The 17,351-nt window shown below is 33.9% G+C and overlaps 1 protein-coding gene across 4 annotated transcripts in view; it reads right to left on the bottom strand.

Moving 5' to 3' along the window:
• The window catches only part of SLC25A40 (solute carrier family 25 member 40), a 129,992-nt gene that overhangs the window by 4,361 nt on the left and 108,280 nt on the right, over window positions 1-17,351 (bottom strand). For all 4 annotated transcript variants that reach the window (XM_058425105.1, XM_058425112.1, XM_058425115.1 and 1 more), the window contains 6 exons: window positions 13,125-13,192; window positions 11,103-11,227; window positions 10,202-10,375; window positions 7,018-7,127; window positions 4,910-4,991; window positions 9-89 (listed from right to left, as the gene is read on the bottom strand). In XM_058425105.1, the coding sequence (XP_058281088.1) occupies window positions 9-89; window positions 4,910-4,991; window positions 7,018-7,127; window positions 10,202-10,375; window positions 11,103-11,227; window positions 13,125-13,192 (640 nt within the window). The remainder of the gene's footprint in view (window positions 1-8; window positions 90-4,909; window positions 4,992-7,017; window positions 7,128-10,201; window positions 10,376-11,102; window positions 11,228-13,124; window positions 13,193-17,351) is intronic.

The raw sequence follows: 17,351 nt of genomic DNA, 5'->3' as shown, positions 1-17,351 counted from the left end.
ATTTTTACCTGAAAATAATCCAGATAATCCATTTTTAGCAACAATGTTCTTCATTATAACCCAGGTTGACATATGCAAAGGCATAGATACTAAATGTTAAAATAAAGAAATAATGCTATTATAAATAACAATTTAATAATTCCTAATACAGATAACATAAAGTAGTGTCCATGGCCCTTGGGGATATATCATTTCATTACCATAAGAAGAGGTTTGTTTACCTAAAAAGCTACTTTAAGTTTTATTTTTAATAGTTAGATTCATTAAAAATAATAAACAGAAAAAGGCTGCATGTTTAAAGATGTATAGGACTGGATGCAATGAAGGAGGAATGTACTGAGGGTGTCTCCTGACTTGATAATGCTTGTTTCTTAAACTTGATGGTGGTATTTTTAAAACTTTTTCTAGGTCTTAAAAATTTTTCATAATGAAATTTTTAAAAGATGTATAGACAGCTACTTGGGAGGCTGAGGTGGGAAGATCAACCTCTTGAACTTAAGAGTTCAAGACCAGCCTGGTCTTGAACTTTTAAGTGAGACCCCATCTCTTAAAAAATATATAGAAACCTTCATGGGGTATCCAAAGCCAAAGAAAAGTCCTCACAACCATTTTTTCATTCACATTTTATTGTAAATAGTTTTAAAACTTTTTTTTTCTAAAAGGAGTTTCTGAGGAAAACAGCTCATTCTCCCTAGCAGTGTCCTGAGTTATTACTACCTTTCTGAATGGATATGCTAGTCTTGAAATAAATTAGACCAGTGCTCTCTCCTTCAAAGGGTTTATTTTAGCTAACAATAACATCTCACTTATTTGCAACCACTCAAATATCTGGAAGAAAGTGAATAAAAAACTAACTTTTTAAAAACTTAGCAAAAGTAGATGTCACTGAAGTATAAACATAAAGCTTATGAATATAATGTTTATAAACAAAATTTGTTTATTTTCATTTACACACTATTCTAAAAAGCTGCCTTGGCCCACAGACTACTAGATACAATAAGATAAAAAAAAAAAAATTCTAAGAACCAGGCACACTACCATGTAAACAACATGACAGCTAACAGGATGAAGATTTCAATGTCTTGTTTTGAGACCAGCTGGATGATGGGCAAACAATCCTATACTGCCCTCTCTAGCTTTTGAGAGTGGCTACTCTACAAAAATCAATGTTTATATGGAAGACAACCCTGAATCATTAAACAAGATTAAAGTATGTACCACTAAGCAAGCCTGGGAAAGAAAAGTTAAGATAAAATGGTATCTTTCAAAAATGACTTTCTAGAATTTTGCCACTTAATGGAGTGTGATTATCTCCAAATTTCATTTATATAAAATATCAGAATCTCTGACTATGAATAAAGACTAAGATAAATGAAGCCTTATGATTTAAGAAGCTATACTAGCAATAGCATAAGCATAAACATACTAACTACAGCAACTCAACACTGATTACAAAATATGAATGAAATTTAACTTTCTAAAAAAAGTCAATGACTTTCTAAGTTGGTAATTTTTACTTCATGTTTAAATTACTTCATTTAAATTTTAAAAACAGGTCAAATAATGGTGATCAAGCAGCAGGTGTTTCTAATATTGTAGAACTCATGCCCCAAACTAGTTTCTATTTTAACAGGAAGGTGAAATTAAGAGAACGACAAAGAGTATCGACTGAAGGTAAGCCAAGCTCTAGTGGAACCTCAGAAGTGTCTCCTGCCTAACTTTTCAACATTAAAGAGCTACTCCCACAGGTAATAAGCAAATTCTTACATTGTAAAGAAACACTTTTATTATTAAATATTTCAAGCACAGAGAAAATAAATGGTCATTTACTGAACATCCAAATTTATTATATCGTAATACCTCTTATTTTTCAGATCCAGTTAAAGCCCGCTATATATTCCTCCCCAATTTTATTTTTCCTCCTTCTCAAAGGTAATCACTCTCATCTTTCTTTTTTCATCTTTCTCATGCATTTAATGTTTACATCTAAACATATCCAGATGTATACTCTTCTTTGTATACATCTGGAATGTACAGAACAATATATACTCTTCTTTGTCCTCCTTTTAAACTTTATATAAATGATATCACACTGCACACTTACTTCTGCAATGTGCTTTCAGAATTATCTAGGTTGGTAAGTGTAGCTATATTTTACTCATTTTAATTGCTGCATGGTATTGCATTATATGGATTATAATGATTTATCCATTTTCCTGTAAAGGGACATTTAGGTGATTTCTAACTTTTCGCTGTTTTTAACAATCTTGCCATGGATATCCTTGTGCCTGTGCAAAAGTTTCTCTAGGGCACATATCTAGGAGTAGAACTGATAACTCAGAATGGACTCCTTGCTACTGCCAGATTGTTTTCCAAAGTAGCTGTTCCAAAATAATACTCTTACCATCATGGCATAAAGTTCCCAGTGAGCTACATCCTCCCCAACAGTCTAATTTATATAAAATGTTCTCTCACTGCTGTTCCTTGGCGTTACTAAAATTGAGCATTTTTAATAAGTTTATTTGGCAAGTATAACCATTTCATGATACTTTTATTTCTATTTTAAAATAGAAATATAATATAGAAATATTGAAATACAAAAAATATTGCCTTAAATATTAAACCAATGTACTAAATATTTATTAAATCTATTAAATATGTAAATTTTAAATGTTTAAAACTTAAATATTGCTTGAGTAGTGTTTTTTTTCTATAGTTCGATTGTCCAGTTAAGAAGTGTTTCAAAAATATTAAATGTGTTCACAGAAAAAGAAGTTTAACCTCTGGAAAACAAGTAAATTTGGGCTAGGTTTAAAAAGCTAAGATCAGAGATTAAATTTTTGAAAATTAATAATATATGACACGCTCATAAATTAGGTAAAAGTTATCTCTGTTATAGGATATGGCACTTACTACATGCTAACGTGCTTCTGAATGCAGCCTCTCTTCCAGTAGATTATGAGCTCTTTGAGGATTTGGGTAATTGTCTCATTTATCTGTATATACCAGCATGGTGCCTGACACAGTATAGGCACTCAGTAATTGACTAATGAATGAAGAATAGAAGAAGTGGTCAAAGTAGGCTGACAGATCATATACTTGCATGGAACTATCATTCTATAGTATGATAGATGCAACACTTCATATTTTCTTTTTTGCTTAGAGAGAAGGGATTTGGTATAGTTGAGCTGTGGAACGAAGGAAGTCATTTCTAAATGGAGCTGAGTTACTTCTTGGATAAATAATGTAAACCAAAATATTAAGTATGAGCTGATTATCACTCAAATTACAAGTGCAATTTCAACTGAAATGTATCTTAGTAAACCTTTAAGTACCTGGTTCATAGCTGAAGTAGGCTAACAGATTAAAATTTACCAATGATAATCATGGAAAATTAAAACCCAACTCTTAATTAAGGTTTTTCCTTTTGGGTTTAAATGAGGAAACATTAATTAGAAAAAGCCAGTGATAGGTAAGAGTTAAATCTAATAAAGAAAGATGGCTCCCTGGTGCCAGTCTCAATGAAGATATATATCACAATCACTTAGGGATCATTTTCAAAATATACAAGCTAGAGTTCCACTTCAGATTCATTAAATGAGATCCTATTGAGGGTGATGTCCAGCTTTAGGTATATTGAATAAGCACCTCAGGTGACTCCAATGATTAGTTACCAACGTAAGTGGCTCCCAAACTTTAGTGTGCATTAGAATCTACCTGTACAGATTCCCATCTTTTCCCTTATCAACCACCATGACCACCACTACCTCAATGCCACAGTCAGTAATCATTTATGCTAAATTACAACAAAAAGAAATTGGTGAAATCCTACTATGTTAAATATTATACTTAAGAGGGGAAATAGAAATTCTGATGAGAAGAAAAGAAGAACAAAACAAAATAATTTTGAACTGTCAAAGGAGGACAGATAGGGCTTAGGTTTCTAGAAGGCTCATGCCTAAAACAGGGAAGTGGGAGAACCCTAATATAATAAAACTTTGATTACCTCCCAGGTTTTCATTAGCTTCTAATATAAGAGGAGAATAGGTATTTGACAGGTCAAAGACAAAGATGTCACCAATATCCATCAGATTCATTTGTAGAGGTCTGTAACCAGCTTCTTTTAACATTATACCTATTTTACTTTTTATGCAAACCATTATAATCATGGGTAGAAGAATTTTTATTTACATTTTAATAGTCTTATCACAAGACTTACATAATTTTGTAATACATAATTTCCCATTGGTTTGCTACACTTTCTAAAGGGAATAAATGATGACAGAGGGATCCTAGTACAAGTAAATAGGAGTATACTTTTGTTCTAGAAGAAATTACAGGTTATGAAGAAATAAAAATAGATGGGATAATAGGTAGAAAAAAATTACAAGAAAGCTTAAAAACAAACAAAATGTGTGTGTGTGTGTGTGTGTATATATATATATATATATATATATATATATACACTATCAAAAAATAAGAGAAAAAATGTTTCCAGTAATTTCCTATCCTTTATCCTGATTTGTCTAAATTTATTTTATTGGTTTATTTGAAAGACTTATAAGGACAACAAACATAATAATTTGAAATAGATCTGAAAATAGACTTTAGGAAAAAACATCATAAAACAACTTAGCTTTTAAATGACAAAGATTATTTCTTCTTTATCAAAGCAGGTATGAGACTTAACTGATGGCATTCAAGAAACATTAGACTTTACATTTTCTTAAATTTTTTGTTTTTGTTTAGTTTTTCTGGGTATTCCATTCTAACAGTATATTACTTTCAGTAAAATACACAAAGAATAATGCAGAAGAAAAAATCTTGTTTTCCTTATTTTAGATATTCCTACAATATCTGGAAGGAAAAACAAAAATGGCATCTTAAAAATATTTTCAATTAAACTTACTTTTATGACTTTCATATGTCCAAAGTTGTGTCTGCTTTTGTGTTTTTACTACATCAAATGGTAAAGTTGCAACAGCTGCAAACTATCAGAAAGTAAAATTGATTAATTTCAATCAACCTGTTAATTTTTCCTAAAATATTTTTACATTCTTCGAATTAATACATTATTTAAGGATAACGAAATAATAACTGAACTTTAAAATGAAATAATATATATATTTTTAAGTTTTCATTAAAGCAAATAGATATGTATTTCTCACTATACTCAAAAGTAAAAAGCCTCAGAAAAATTCCCTTACTTTCCTGAGGTCACACAGCTACTAGCTGCAGAGCCACAATTCCAACCAAACCTCTCTGACTCCACTACCAGCATTCACAATTTCTCACGCTCCTTTGTGTTCTATTAGTCCTTTACATTACAAGAAGATACAACACATAGGTCAAAGCAGAAATTCTCAAGTATCTAGTAAGTATTTAAAAATTTCCAGCAAACGCTTCTAAAATAGAATAAAAAATTAAATTTGAAGAAAATGAATTTTGAACTTTTAGCTCTATAAGCCTTTTAAAATAGTTATGTAAATGTTTACATATTAAAATATAGTTACAATGGTTCACAAATCACATTTTTCCTATTAATGATAAAAGCTGAATGCAAATCACATTTTAAATAACTTTTCTCAAAATAATTTACATTTCCACAATGCCTTGAGTTTTTTTTTTTAATAATTTAATTCTTTTAGATATGTTGTTGCAATATTTGATACAACAGCCATGCAAGGTTAAAACTGGTATGTATTTTTGCTTCTCAACTCACATTTGGCCAATATGGTCATAAAATGCCCCTCAAAATCACTTATATTTTATTTCACCCCAACAATTTGTTGATGTATGTTCTTGAAATCAGCTTTAAAGATTTCAGGTAAGGTAAAATCAAGGATTGTTTCTCCATCTTCATTATCTATCATGTAGTAGCTACAATGTTATGTAAGCCATTTTGAAACTCTTTCTAAAATGAGGTGGTTTAGGCTGTTCTGTTTTCTGACAGAAAGCCTGGACACTCACATTCAGGTGTTTTTTCTGTTGCAGAGATAAACCTTTATTTGAAAGCTGTCAAAATGCAGCAATTTTCTAGATCATTTAAAAAATCATTAAAAAAATAAATTTTCTAGGTTAAATAGAAATATTACAATAGAGGACTTTCCTTCATATTTCTGCAAAACTGGTAAATATCCTAAAGCCATTATTCAACAATACTAATTGCTTTTTTTGTTCAACAGACTTATAATCCACTAGGATTAATTTGAAAGATCTTAGACCTGGGAATATTTATATCTAAGTTTTAAAGTCAACTGCTGTAACTTCCTTGGCCTAGATTTTCTGAGATATTATTACAATATTTTTCTGCAAGTCTCCATCACTTCACTCTGCTCCTTCGCTATTGTTTTTATGTGGTTCCAGTGTGTTATTGTCTCACTACAAGTTATTACAAATTCATTTTTGGCAGTATGTGGGTATAAAAAGAACTGCCAACGTCATGGTGATATAAATCTGCATAATGAAAGTCTACTACAGAACTTTGATATCATTCTACAGGGAGGTGTGGAAAAAGATAAACTCCCTATTACCCAAAAATGGTAACTTAAGATTCTTTCCTTCCGACTGTAATTTTTGTTCAAATTCTTTTAAAAAGTACTTTAGTAGGACAAAATGTTTCCAAAGAAACAGGAATCAGCAGCAGAGGCTAGAAGTGCTTAATGCATGTGAGATGACATTGCATGAAATATTACCTAATCAGAGCATTTATTGAATTAATGTATTACAAAATGCTCTAAATAATAAAGCTCTAAAATATTATAACTGTAATGATCTAACAAATCCAAAAGTTCCTCAGAAAAATATGTATTTGTAACATAAAAACATAAATACAGTATATTTAAATTATTTTATTTGCTAATAATTTGTTTCCTTAAAATAGACGGAAAATACTTAGAAAAATTTTCAAGCAGTGCAGCCAAAGTGGATCTCAATATACATGAGATGCTATATTTTGTTTTGTTTTAATACAACAATTATTTTTCTGGAATATTAACAACAAAAGAATAAACTTACAGAACCAGACAATGCCCCTGAAGTAAAGTTGATCATAAATGTTGGCTCATATAAACCAGATTTCTCACATAACCACTTCTTTAAAATTTCATAGTTATACCAGTACATTGCTATAAAAACAGAGAATGAAATGAACACATATTTAGAAATAAAATGTGGACTTTAATAAAAGAGTTATGAGGTTATATATTCAGGGGATAGACAAATTTTAACCCTGACATACCTTGCTTTCTACTTAGATACCCACTAGGGTAGGATTTCTTTTTTTAAAGCAAAATTCTCAGTAATATTCTAGTAGTCCTATAAACAAAAAAAAACTATGCATCAATAAAGTAGGACTATAATTCCAAAACCTGACAAGGACAACAGGACAAAGGAAAAAAGTAAAGGCCAATCTATTGATGATCATAGGTATAGACTTCCTAAAAATAATAATAAAAAACAAACTGAAGTCAGAAATATTTCATAAAACATCATACACTATGATTAAGTTAGGTTATCCCAGAAATGCAAAGGTATACAATACAAATCTTTAAATGTCATATTACCATGTTAACAAAACCATGGGATCATGTAATGATAATGAAAAAGCATCTGATAAAACTCAACACTCTTTCATTTAAAAGAAATAAATTTCTTGGAAACCTAGAAAGAAACTTCTTTAATTTGATAAAGAACTTGCATCAAAAACCTATACCAAAAATAATTATTAATGGTTAAATGAGATCTATTTTCTTTAAAATGAGAAAAATGATGGGGATGTTCATTATTGTCACTATAATTCAAAAATTCACTGGGCAGCAAGTAAGAAAGAAAAGTTATGATTACAAATAATGATATAAAACAGTTAAATTCACATATATTTTTACATATATCCAAACCAAAAAAATAGTAAGACAAAGCAGAATTCATAACAGAATGTTAAAACATAGCTGGATACAAGCTAATAGAAAAAAATCAATTGCAACTGCACCAGCTACGAAGATTTAATTAAAAAAAATTAAAATAGAGCTTTAAAAATAGCTACTAAAAGCTGGGGGGCAGTGGGGTATACCTATAACTAAATGTCAAAAAAAAAAAAAAGAGATGAATACAACCTTGATGAAGAAAAATTTGAATCTCTCCTAAGACAACTTCTTAAAGATTTATTATTAACATAAAGAGATGATATTCCTAGGGAAGAAAAATAAGGTGACATCAAGATTTTTCTTAGCCAAGCATAGTGGCACACGGCTTTAGTCCCAGCTACTCAGGAGGTTGATGTGGGAGGATTACTAGAGCCTTGTAGATAGATCAAGGCTACAGTGAGCCCTGATTGTGCCACCGCACTCTAGCCTGGGCAACAGAGTGAGACCCTGACCAAAAAAAAAAAAGATTTTTCATAAAGCACTAATAATTCAGTGTGGTACTGGCCTGAAGTCAGAAACATTAACCAGTGAAATAGATCCATGCATACATGAAAATGTTATATGACAGAGATAACACTGCAGATCCTTGGAGCAATTATGGTTATTCAATAGATCAGGGGTCCACGACCCCAGGGCTGAGGATTGGTACTGATCTGTGTCCTGTTAGGAACTGGGCTACACAACAGGAGGTGAGCAGCGGGTGAGTGAGCATTAGCGCCTGAGCTCCACCTCCTGTCAGATCAGCAGTAGCAATATATTCCCATAGAACTCTATTGTTAACTGCGCATGTGAAGGATAGGGGTTGCATGCTCCTTATGAAAATTTAATGCCTGGTGATCTGAGGTGGAAGTTTCGTTCTGAAACCAATCACATACGTGCGCGCGCACACACACACACACGCACAATTTTTCCAATCATGGAAAAACTGTCTTCCACAAAACCAGTCCCTGGTGCCCAAAAGGTTGGAGATCACTGCAACAGGTGATGTTGGGACAACCAGCTATCCATGTGGGAGAAAAATGAAATTGAAAACCTATTTCAGTCCAAAATTCCAAATCAATTATGAATAAATGAATGCCAATGAAACAGTGCCGAATCTTAATAACCAGGGAAATGAAAATTAAAATGAGATACCACTTTAAATTATTAAACAAAAATTAAGAACTTTGACAGTAAAAAAGTTGGAAAGGGTGTGAAGCAGCAGAAAATCTCTTACATTGCTAGTAGGTATGTAGATCATACAATCACTTTGGAAAAGAGTTCTATATTACCTAGTAAAATTTGAAATGTATGTATATATATGAACCAACAAATCCAATACTGGATAAACTTTCAAAGGTACACCAAGAAACTGATTAAAAATTTTCATAGCAGCATTGTCTTACTTGTTTACTCACATATAAACGAGTAAAAATGAAGAAAACAGTTACATGTAACACAAGAATGAATCTTAGGAAAATTTTTTAGTAAAAGGGGATTTTCAAAAATAGGCAAAACTAAACAATATCATATTTGGCAATAATACATATGTGGGAAAACTAATTCTTTTATCAAATGAATGACATTCAAGATAGTGGTTACCACTGGGGTTGTGACAGTGAAAGAATGTATTTGTGGTTTCATGATTTTTAAAAGATATTTATATTCTTATTGACAGTTTCTCTCTAGATAAGTATTTCTTTTGGGTCTTAAAACTTCTATGATCCACAAGGGAAATGACACTAAAGTATGCACATTCTATAAGTTACTGGTAGATTTACTTCTCACTTTTTATAATTTTCTCCCTTTTCATAATTGAGTAATTAGTACAATTCCCTACTTGATTTGTAATAGTCTTTTACAGGATAATCATTTAATGAGGAGATGTTTGTTTTTAATAACTGAAAAAGTAGGAGCCCATATAATTCCAAAGTGGTCTTAAATGGATTCTATCCTTTGATTTGCAGTAGTTTTACTTATCTTACTAATTGCTTAGAATAATATTAAATGACTTGTTTAGAATGTTAAAGGTAGTTTGCATTCTCTGAATATGAATACCCACTAATTAATGTATAAAAGCAAATTAATCACAAGAAAAAAAAAAAAGCTTGAATAAAAACTATTCATTCAATAAAAGCTTGGAAAGATCTGAGAGCCCAACAGTGAAAAAGGAGTTTGTGGTCACTACAGAAAATAACTTACCTTTAATGGTAAAGAGTTAAAAATCTAGTGACAGTAATATTTGAATGAGACAAAGCTATGTAAAATTTAGTAGCTACAAATAAGATAAATCCTACCTGAGAAAGGTACATCTCTAAGAACAGTAGGAGCCCAGCCCCTCCAAAGGGAAATCCAACCATCTTCAGATACTTTCTTGCTGACAAATTGATGCAGTTCCACGTAAGAAAACTTCTTGGACTGCATCTTGGTTCTAATCAATTCTAGTGGACTTATCACAGTTACTGCACCAACTAATACAAGTTAAAAAAAAAAAAGAAAACAAAAAGCCATGTACTATGCAAACACATATACTGTAAAAATTAATATTCACATATTTTATATTTTAAACTTTTAGTCTATAATGTCTGAAAACCTTAAAATTAAATGTCTAATGATGTCAACATAATTGACACAGATTTTTCCCTTGACAAAAGTATTTCTTAAAAGTCTATTTTCATATACCTTACTTTTTCTGGTTTCAACTCTCTCAAGGGCAGTTCCAGAAATGTTATAATCAACCAGAACTATGAAAACCAAAGCCCATTCCAGTTACTGCCCCAATAAATCCCACTCCCATTTAGCAGAGTAAACGTTCTTCTGTATAGAGTCAACGTTCCTTATGATAAAACTCTGAATGGCAAAGTTTATAAGGAAAGTGATTCAGGACTTTGGCCTGAATCACACATGATCCCAGATGACACCTCAGAAGTTCAGGTGAATCAGAACCAACTCTGATGTCACTCTAAAAACTCTGTCCATGATTTGACCAAGATAGGCTGAGCCCATCTCATTCTGATGGTAATCACCATTCCATATGACTTCTGGAGTATCTATACTATATTAACAAATTAATATAAACTATAACACGAAATATATCATACTAATACTCTATATATTGTACAAATTTTCTGTGAATGTCACAACTTAAACAGAAGCTCTAAACAGATATCAAAATGAAAATAAAGATTTATTACTCACATCTGGCTACAATTCCAGCAACAATTGGTATGTAGGTTTCATTTTCTCCTAACTTGGATCTCAGAAGAGCACTTAATTGATCATAGCAGGTAAAATAAATAACTGTGGCAGGAACTGCCATCACTCTGTTAGATCACACAAAAAGATTTGTTCAAAATTATCAAAAGATCCCACATAGTCTTAAATTCAAATATTATTATATAAGCTAAAAAATTCTTATATTCTGTGTAAGCTAAAAACCACAACAAATCAGCCTATGAGATCAATTTTTCTTTTATTTTAAAAATGATTAGTACTTAACTTAGTAGGCAGTAAAAAGACATAAAGTAGGCATTTGCCATCCAAAAGTTTTCATTCCAGTTGTAAAGACAGTTACAATAAATAGCATTAAATAAGTGCTAGCATAGTGGCACATGCCGTAATCCCAGCTACTCAGGTGGCTGAGGAATGAGAATCACTTGAACCTGGGAGGCAGAGGTTGCAATGAGCCGAGATCGTGCCACTGCACTCCAGCCTCCAGCCTAAGGGACAGAGCAAGACTCTGTCTCTAAATAAATAAAATAAAAATAAAACAAATAGGAAAAGACAAATTAAGACACACACTTCATCTCCATCTCTGTTTCTGGTCTCCCAGATCTTCTTTCTCATTCATAATTACCATAACATCAGAATCAGCGAAATAAAAAGTACATGAGAAATTGTAAAACATTTTCGAACTGTGGACTATTTATCACTCCTGCTTATAACTAGACATAAATTATAATTAACATCATCAGAATTACATACACTAATTTTAAGGGAATTCTAATGACATACTATTTTAAAAGAAATTATTAAAAGGGAATTATTAAACTTAAACACGAAGTTGCAGGTACTGCCATGTCAATAAATATTAATGCAACAAGAAACTAGTCCATGTTTATGATGTAACTAAAGGATATTCACAGACCATAGTTCAGAATGCCTGATGTTATACGGTGGACTTTGCTGCTGACAATTTAGGAGCAGGACTCACTGGTGGGGTATTGGATCTGCCACTAACTTTAAACCTTAAACATTGTTTGAAATAAATGCCTCAAATTGACTAATTTCCTCCATTAAAAGTATAAAGTTCTTGGGCATAAATGAGACAGCAAAAACCAAGTTATTATTTTACATTTTTACATTCAATATTAAGAGTTTATCATATTAATTCATGTAATCGCCAGGCAGTAGACAATTAGAATTATCTGGAGAAAGGAAAGTACACATTTTGCAATGTATCATTCAGCTTTAGTAAAATGAACAAATAAACACCAAAGTCTTTATTTCTGAACATGAAAAAAAATTACCATATGCTTGTGTAGCAAAGACAACACAGCAGGCTTGGTTGCTCAAACCTTGTATAACTTCAGGAGGGCCTATGTGCATGCCTGACCTCTGGACAACTCGTGGGAATGTATCCCCTGGAGTATTACCCATTAGAAGGTTTTTTTGTATGTCTGAAGCACTAAACCAACTTGTGCAGGTTGATTTGTACGCTGCGATTTATAGTACACTTGTTTCTTTCTGTGGGTTGGAAGTTTTGCTCATCACAACTGGCCTCAAAGACAGAATGTATCCATATAACCCATGCTCAATAAAAGCCCTATACTCAAAACTCAAATGGGTTTCCCAAGGCAGAAGCACTTTGTATACTTTACAGCTCACTGATAGAAGGATAAGCACATCCTGTGCAATGCCATAAGGGAGGACTTTGGAAGCCTATTTCTGGACAACTCCTGATGTGCCTTTTTCCTTCACTGATTCTGTTTTCTATCCTTTTGTTGTAACAAACCGTATCTGTGAATGTAACCTCTTCAGGTCCTGCAAGTCCTTCTAGTACATCATCAAACATGTGGGTGGCTGTGAGGCTTAAAAAACAATACCTCAGAAAATGAAAGCATTCTAATATTAAAAATGCAAGACTTTGTCCAACCATGCTGATTACAGGATAAAATAACAACCATTATTTAGTAGAAAAAACATTAAATTTCAACTTACAGGGTAGGAGGAAGGCCGCTCCATAGAGATTTAATGCCCTCATTTTGAATTATTTTAAAAAAGGCATCCTAAAATTATAATAGAAAAAAAGTAATCAAAATATATCTTTAAACCTGATATACAAAAATTTATACTGATGATTGGTAATTTCATTCTTTCAGGTATTTATATCTAAAAAAATAAGCTTTTTGGATTTATGTATGTCCATTCTTTTTAAAAAGGGAATTTTAACACAATTAAAATGAAGCATTTCTGGATGATACTAACTTCTTAAAGAATGAAGTCTATATTACTCAGCTGTAGATTGTTCTACTAAGAGCTTAGAGAAAAAGCTTTTGAAAGGATTATTATAAGAAAGGAAGTAGAGCAAAAGCAGAGAATTGGTTAGATAAACTCGCCTAAGTATGAAATCAGAAAATATTAAAATGTGCTAAGTGAAATCTTTGGAGAGGAACCAAAAGTAGGCAAAGCTGAAGAGAAATCTTCTATTAACACTCTTACAATTTGATAACAGAAAGATAAAGTAATTAAAAATTGGCTAAGGATTTGAATATATATTTCTCCAAAGAATACATACAAATGGCCAATAAGCACACGAAAAAATGTTTGGCTGCATGCAGTGGCTCAGGCCTGTAATCCCAGCACTTTGAAAGACAGGAGACCCCTTGAGCCCAGGAGTTCGACATCAGCCTGGGCAATATAGTGAGACCTTATCTCTACAAAAAGCTAAAAAATTTGCTGGGCATGGTGATGCACTCCTGTGGTCCCAGCTACTTGGGAGTCTGCGGTGGGAGGACTGCTTCAGCCAGCAGTGAGAGGCTGCACTGAACTGAGATCACACCACTGCACTCCAGCCTGGGCAACAGAGTGAGACCCTGTCTCAAAAAAAAAAAGAGAAAAAATAGAAAAAGGAAAAATGTTCATCATTGATTATTATGAAAATGCAAAGCAAAACCACAAATGAGATATGACTTCATACCTACTAAATAAGCTAAAATTATAAAGACAGACAATAATAAATTCTGGTGAAAATGTGGAGAAATTGGAACTCTTAGATACTACTGGTGAGAATACAGAATGGCGTAGCTACTTTAGAAAATAGCCTAGCAGTTTCTCAGAAGGTTAAACATAGTTATCACATGACTCAGTAATTTCAACTACAGTTACATTCTGAGAGAAATTAAAACACATATTCACATAAGTTTATATCCAAGAGAAATTAAAACACATGTTCACACAGAAACATGAATGTCCATAGAATTAATTATTCCAAAAAGTAGAACCATCCAAATGTCTATCAAATGATGAATGAATAAATAAAATGTAATATATTCACACAATATTACTTGGCAATAAAAGAAATAAAATACTGATACATACTACAACATGGATGAATCTTAAAACACTGTGCTAAGTAAAAGACCTTAGTCACAAAGGACTGCATATTTTCCCAGGTAAGGGAACCCTAGTAAGACAGAAAACTTTTAGACAGTAACCATCTGCTCTAGCCAAACACCAAAGTGAAACTTGTGGCACCACCCAGACCCATATCAGCAAAGGCCAAGTAGGTAGCCTAGACTTCCACCAATGTAAGGCTGACAGCAGGTCAATAAGGAACCAAGATTTTTACCCCTACCAGGTCAGCAGTAAGGCTCCTTCATCCCTCTGCTAGGGTGGTGTCACAGGAGGAATAGTGGAGTCAGTATTTTCACCATCACCCAGCAATGAGGCTACCCCACTACACCGTCAGTGGAAACCATGTAGAAAGCCAGAACTCCCACACATGCTCAAGAGTAAAATAGGTCTTCCCTCACACTGTGTGTCAACAGAGGCTGGGGGGGTGGGGGGAACCTGGACTTCTAACTCTACCTGGCAGTAACAAGATGACATCCCTTCTTCCCCATGGAAGCAATGTCAGAAAAAGACAGCTAAAATATAATGTTTTAAATGAGATTAAGAGTTTAATGGAATGCTAAAAAATGTTCAAGTAACTTACAAAGGAATGCAGGAAAAGCAAAACAGAAATAGAAAACACAACAAAGAGAAAATTTTTTTAAAAAGATAAGCTTAAGTCCTAATCTGTAATTCCATTACAATAGTTAAACTAAGTATACTAATTAAAGGATAAAAACTGACAGAGAGAAGTTAAAACATGACTCAATTTTATGCTGTCTAAAAGAAATTCACTTCAATTATAATGTCATAAGCAGGTTGAAAATGGAATGAAAGACTCAACACATTAAAGATGTTATTCCCCTCCAAATTAACATACAAGTTGAATGTCATTCCAATAATTACCCTAGCAATACTTTTTTTGTAAATATAAACAGGATTATGCTAAGATTTATGTGGAAAGACAAAGGAACTTTGGGAATAGCGAAAACAACTTTGAAAAATAAAATAAGGACCAGATGCTGTGTCTCACGCCTGTATCTCAGCACTTTGGGAGGCCACGGCAGGAGGACTGCTTGAGCCCAGGAGTGTGAGACCAGCCTGGGCAACACAGTGAGACCCTGTCTCTATAAAAAATAAATCACAGTGGCACATGCCTATAGTCCCAGCTACTTGGGAGACAGAGGTGGGAAAATCTCTTGAGGCGTACAGATTGAAGAAGCAGTGAGTCATGACTGCTCCACTGCACTCCAGCCTAGGTGACAGAGCGAGCCCTTGTCTCAAAAAAAGAAAAAGAAATATAAAAATAAAGTGAGAGGAATCAGTGTATCTAATTTCAAGACTTGCAGGTGCAATAATTAAGACTGTGGTATTGACAGAGTGAAAGACACAGAGATAAATGGAACAGAATAGAAAACTCAGAAATAGACACACCCAATATGCCCCACTGATTTTTAACAAAGTTGCAAAAAGCAACTCAATGGAAGAAATATAGCCACTTCCACAAATGCAAGTGGACATCCATAGGCAGCAACAACAAACAAATCTCAACCACAGTCTCATGCCCTACATAAAACTAACTCAAAATGGATCAAGGACTTAAATAAAATTTTTATGAAAAAGTCTTCAGAGTGTAACAGTAGATAAAAAGCTCTTAGCCTTGACACCAAAAGCATGACCTATAACAGATATTAATAAATTGAATTTTGTAAAAATTAAAAAGTTTTACTCTGTGAAAGACCATGTTTAAGAAGATGAAAAGACAAACTAGAAGTGGAAAAAAATATTTGCAAACCACATATTCAACAAAATACTAGTATCTAGAATATATAAAGAACTATCAGGGGGTGGAGCCAAGATGGCCGAATAGGAACAGCTCTGGTCTACAGCTACCAGCGTGAGCGACGCAGAAGACAGGTGATTTCTGCATTTCCATCTGAGGTACCGGGTTCATCTCACTAGGGAGTGCCAAACAGTGGGTGCAGGACAGTTGGTGCAGCCCACTGTGTGCAAGCCGAAGCAGGGTGAGGCATTGCCTCACTAGGGAAACACAAGGGGTCAGGGAGTTCCCTTTCCTAGTCAAAGAAAGGGGTGACAGATGGCACCTGGAAAATTGTGTCACTCCCACCCTAATACTGTGCTTTTCCAACGGGCTTGGAAAATGGCACACCAGGAGATTGTGTCCTGCACCTGGCTCGGAGGGTCCTACGCCCACGGAGTCTTGCTGATTGCTAGCACAGCAGTCTGAGATCAAACTGCAAGGCTGCAGTGAGGCTGGGGGAGGGGCGCCCGCCATTGCCCAGGCTTGCTTAGGTAAACAAAGCAGCCAGGAAGCTCGAACTGGGTGAAGCCCACCACAGCTCAAGGAGGCCTGCCTGCCTCTGTAGGCTCCACCTCTGGGGGCAGGGCACAGACAAACAAAAAGTCAGCAGTAACCTCTGCAGACTTAAACGTCCCTGTCTGACAGCTTTGAAGAGAGTAGTGGTTCTCTCAGCACGCAGCTGGAGATCTGAGAATGGGCAGACTGCCTCCTAAAGTGGGTCCCTGACCCCCAAGCAGCCTAACTGGGAGGCACCCCGCAGTAGGGACAGACTGACACCTCACTCGGCCGGGTACTCCCCTGAGACAAAACTTCCAGAGGAATGATCAGACAGCTGAATTTGCAGTTCACGAAAATCCGCTGTTCTGCAGCCACCACGGCTGACACCCAGCCAAACAGGGTCTGGAGTGGACCTATAGCAAACTCCAATAGACCTGCAGCTGAGGGTCCTGTCTGGTAGAAGGAAAACTAACAAACAGAAAGGACACCCACACCAAAAACCCATCTGTACATCA

Source organism: Hylobates moloch, unplaced genomic scaffold, assembly GCF_009828535.3.
Source record: "Hylobates moloch isolate HMO894 unplaced genomic scaffold, HMol_V3 SCAFFOLD_1, whole genome shotgun sequence".
In the NCBI taxonomy this organism is placed as follows: Eukaryota; Metazoa; Chordata; class Mammalia; order Primates; family Hylobatidae; genus Hylobates; species Hylobates moloch.
Note: the sequence above shows the minus strand (reverse complement) of the source record. Positions and strands in the feature narration are given on the sequence as shown.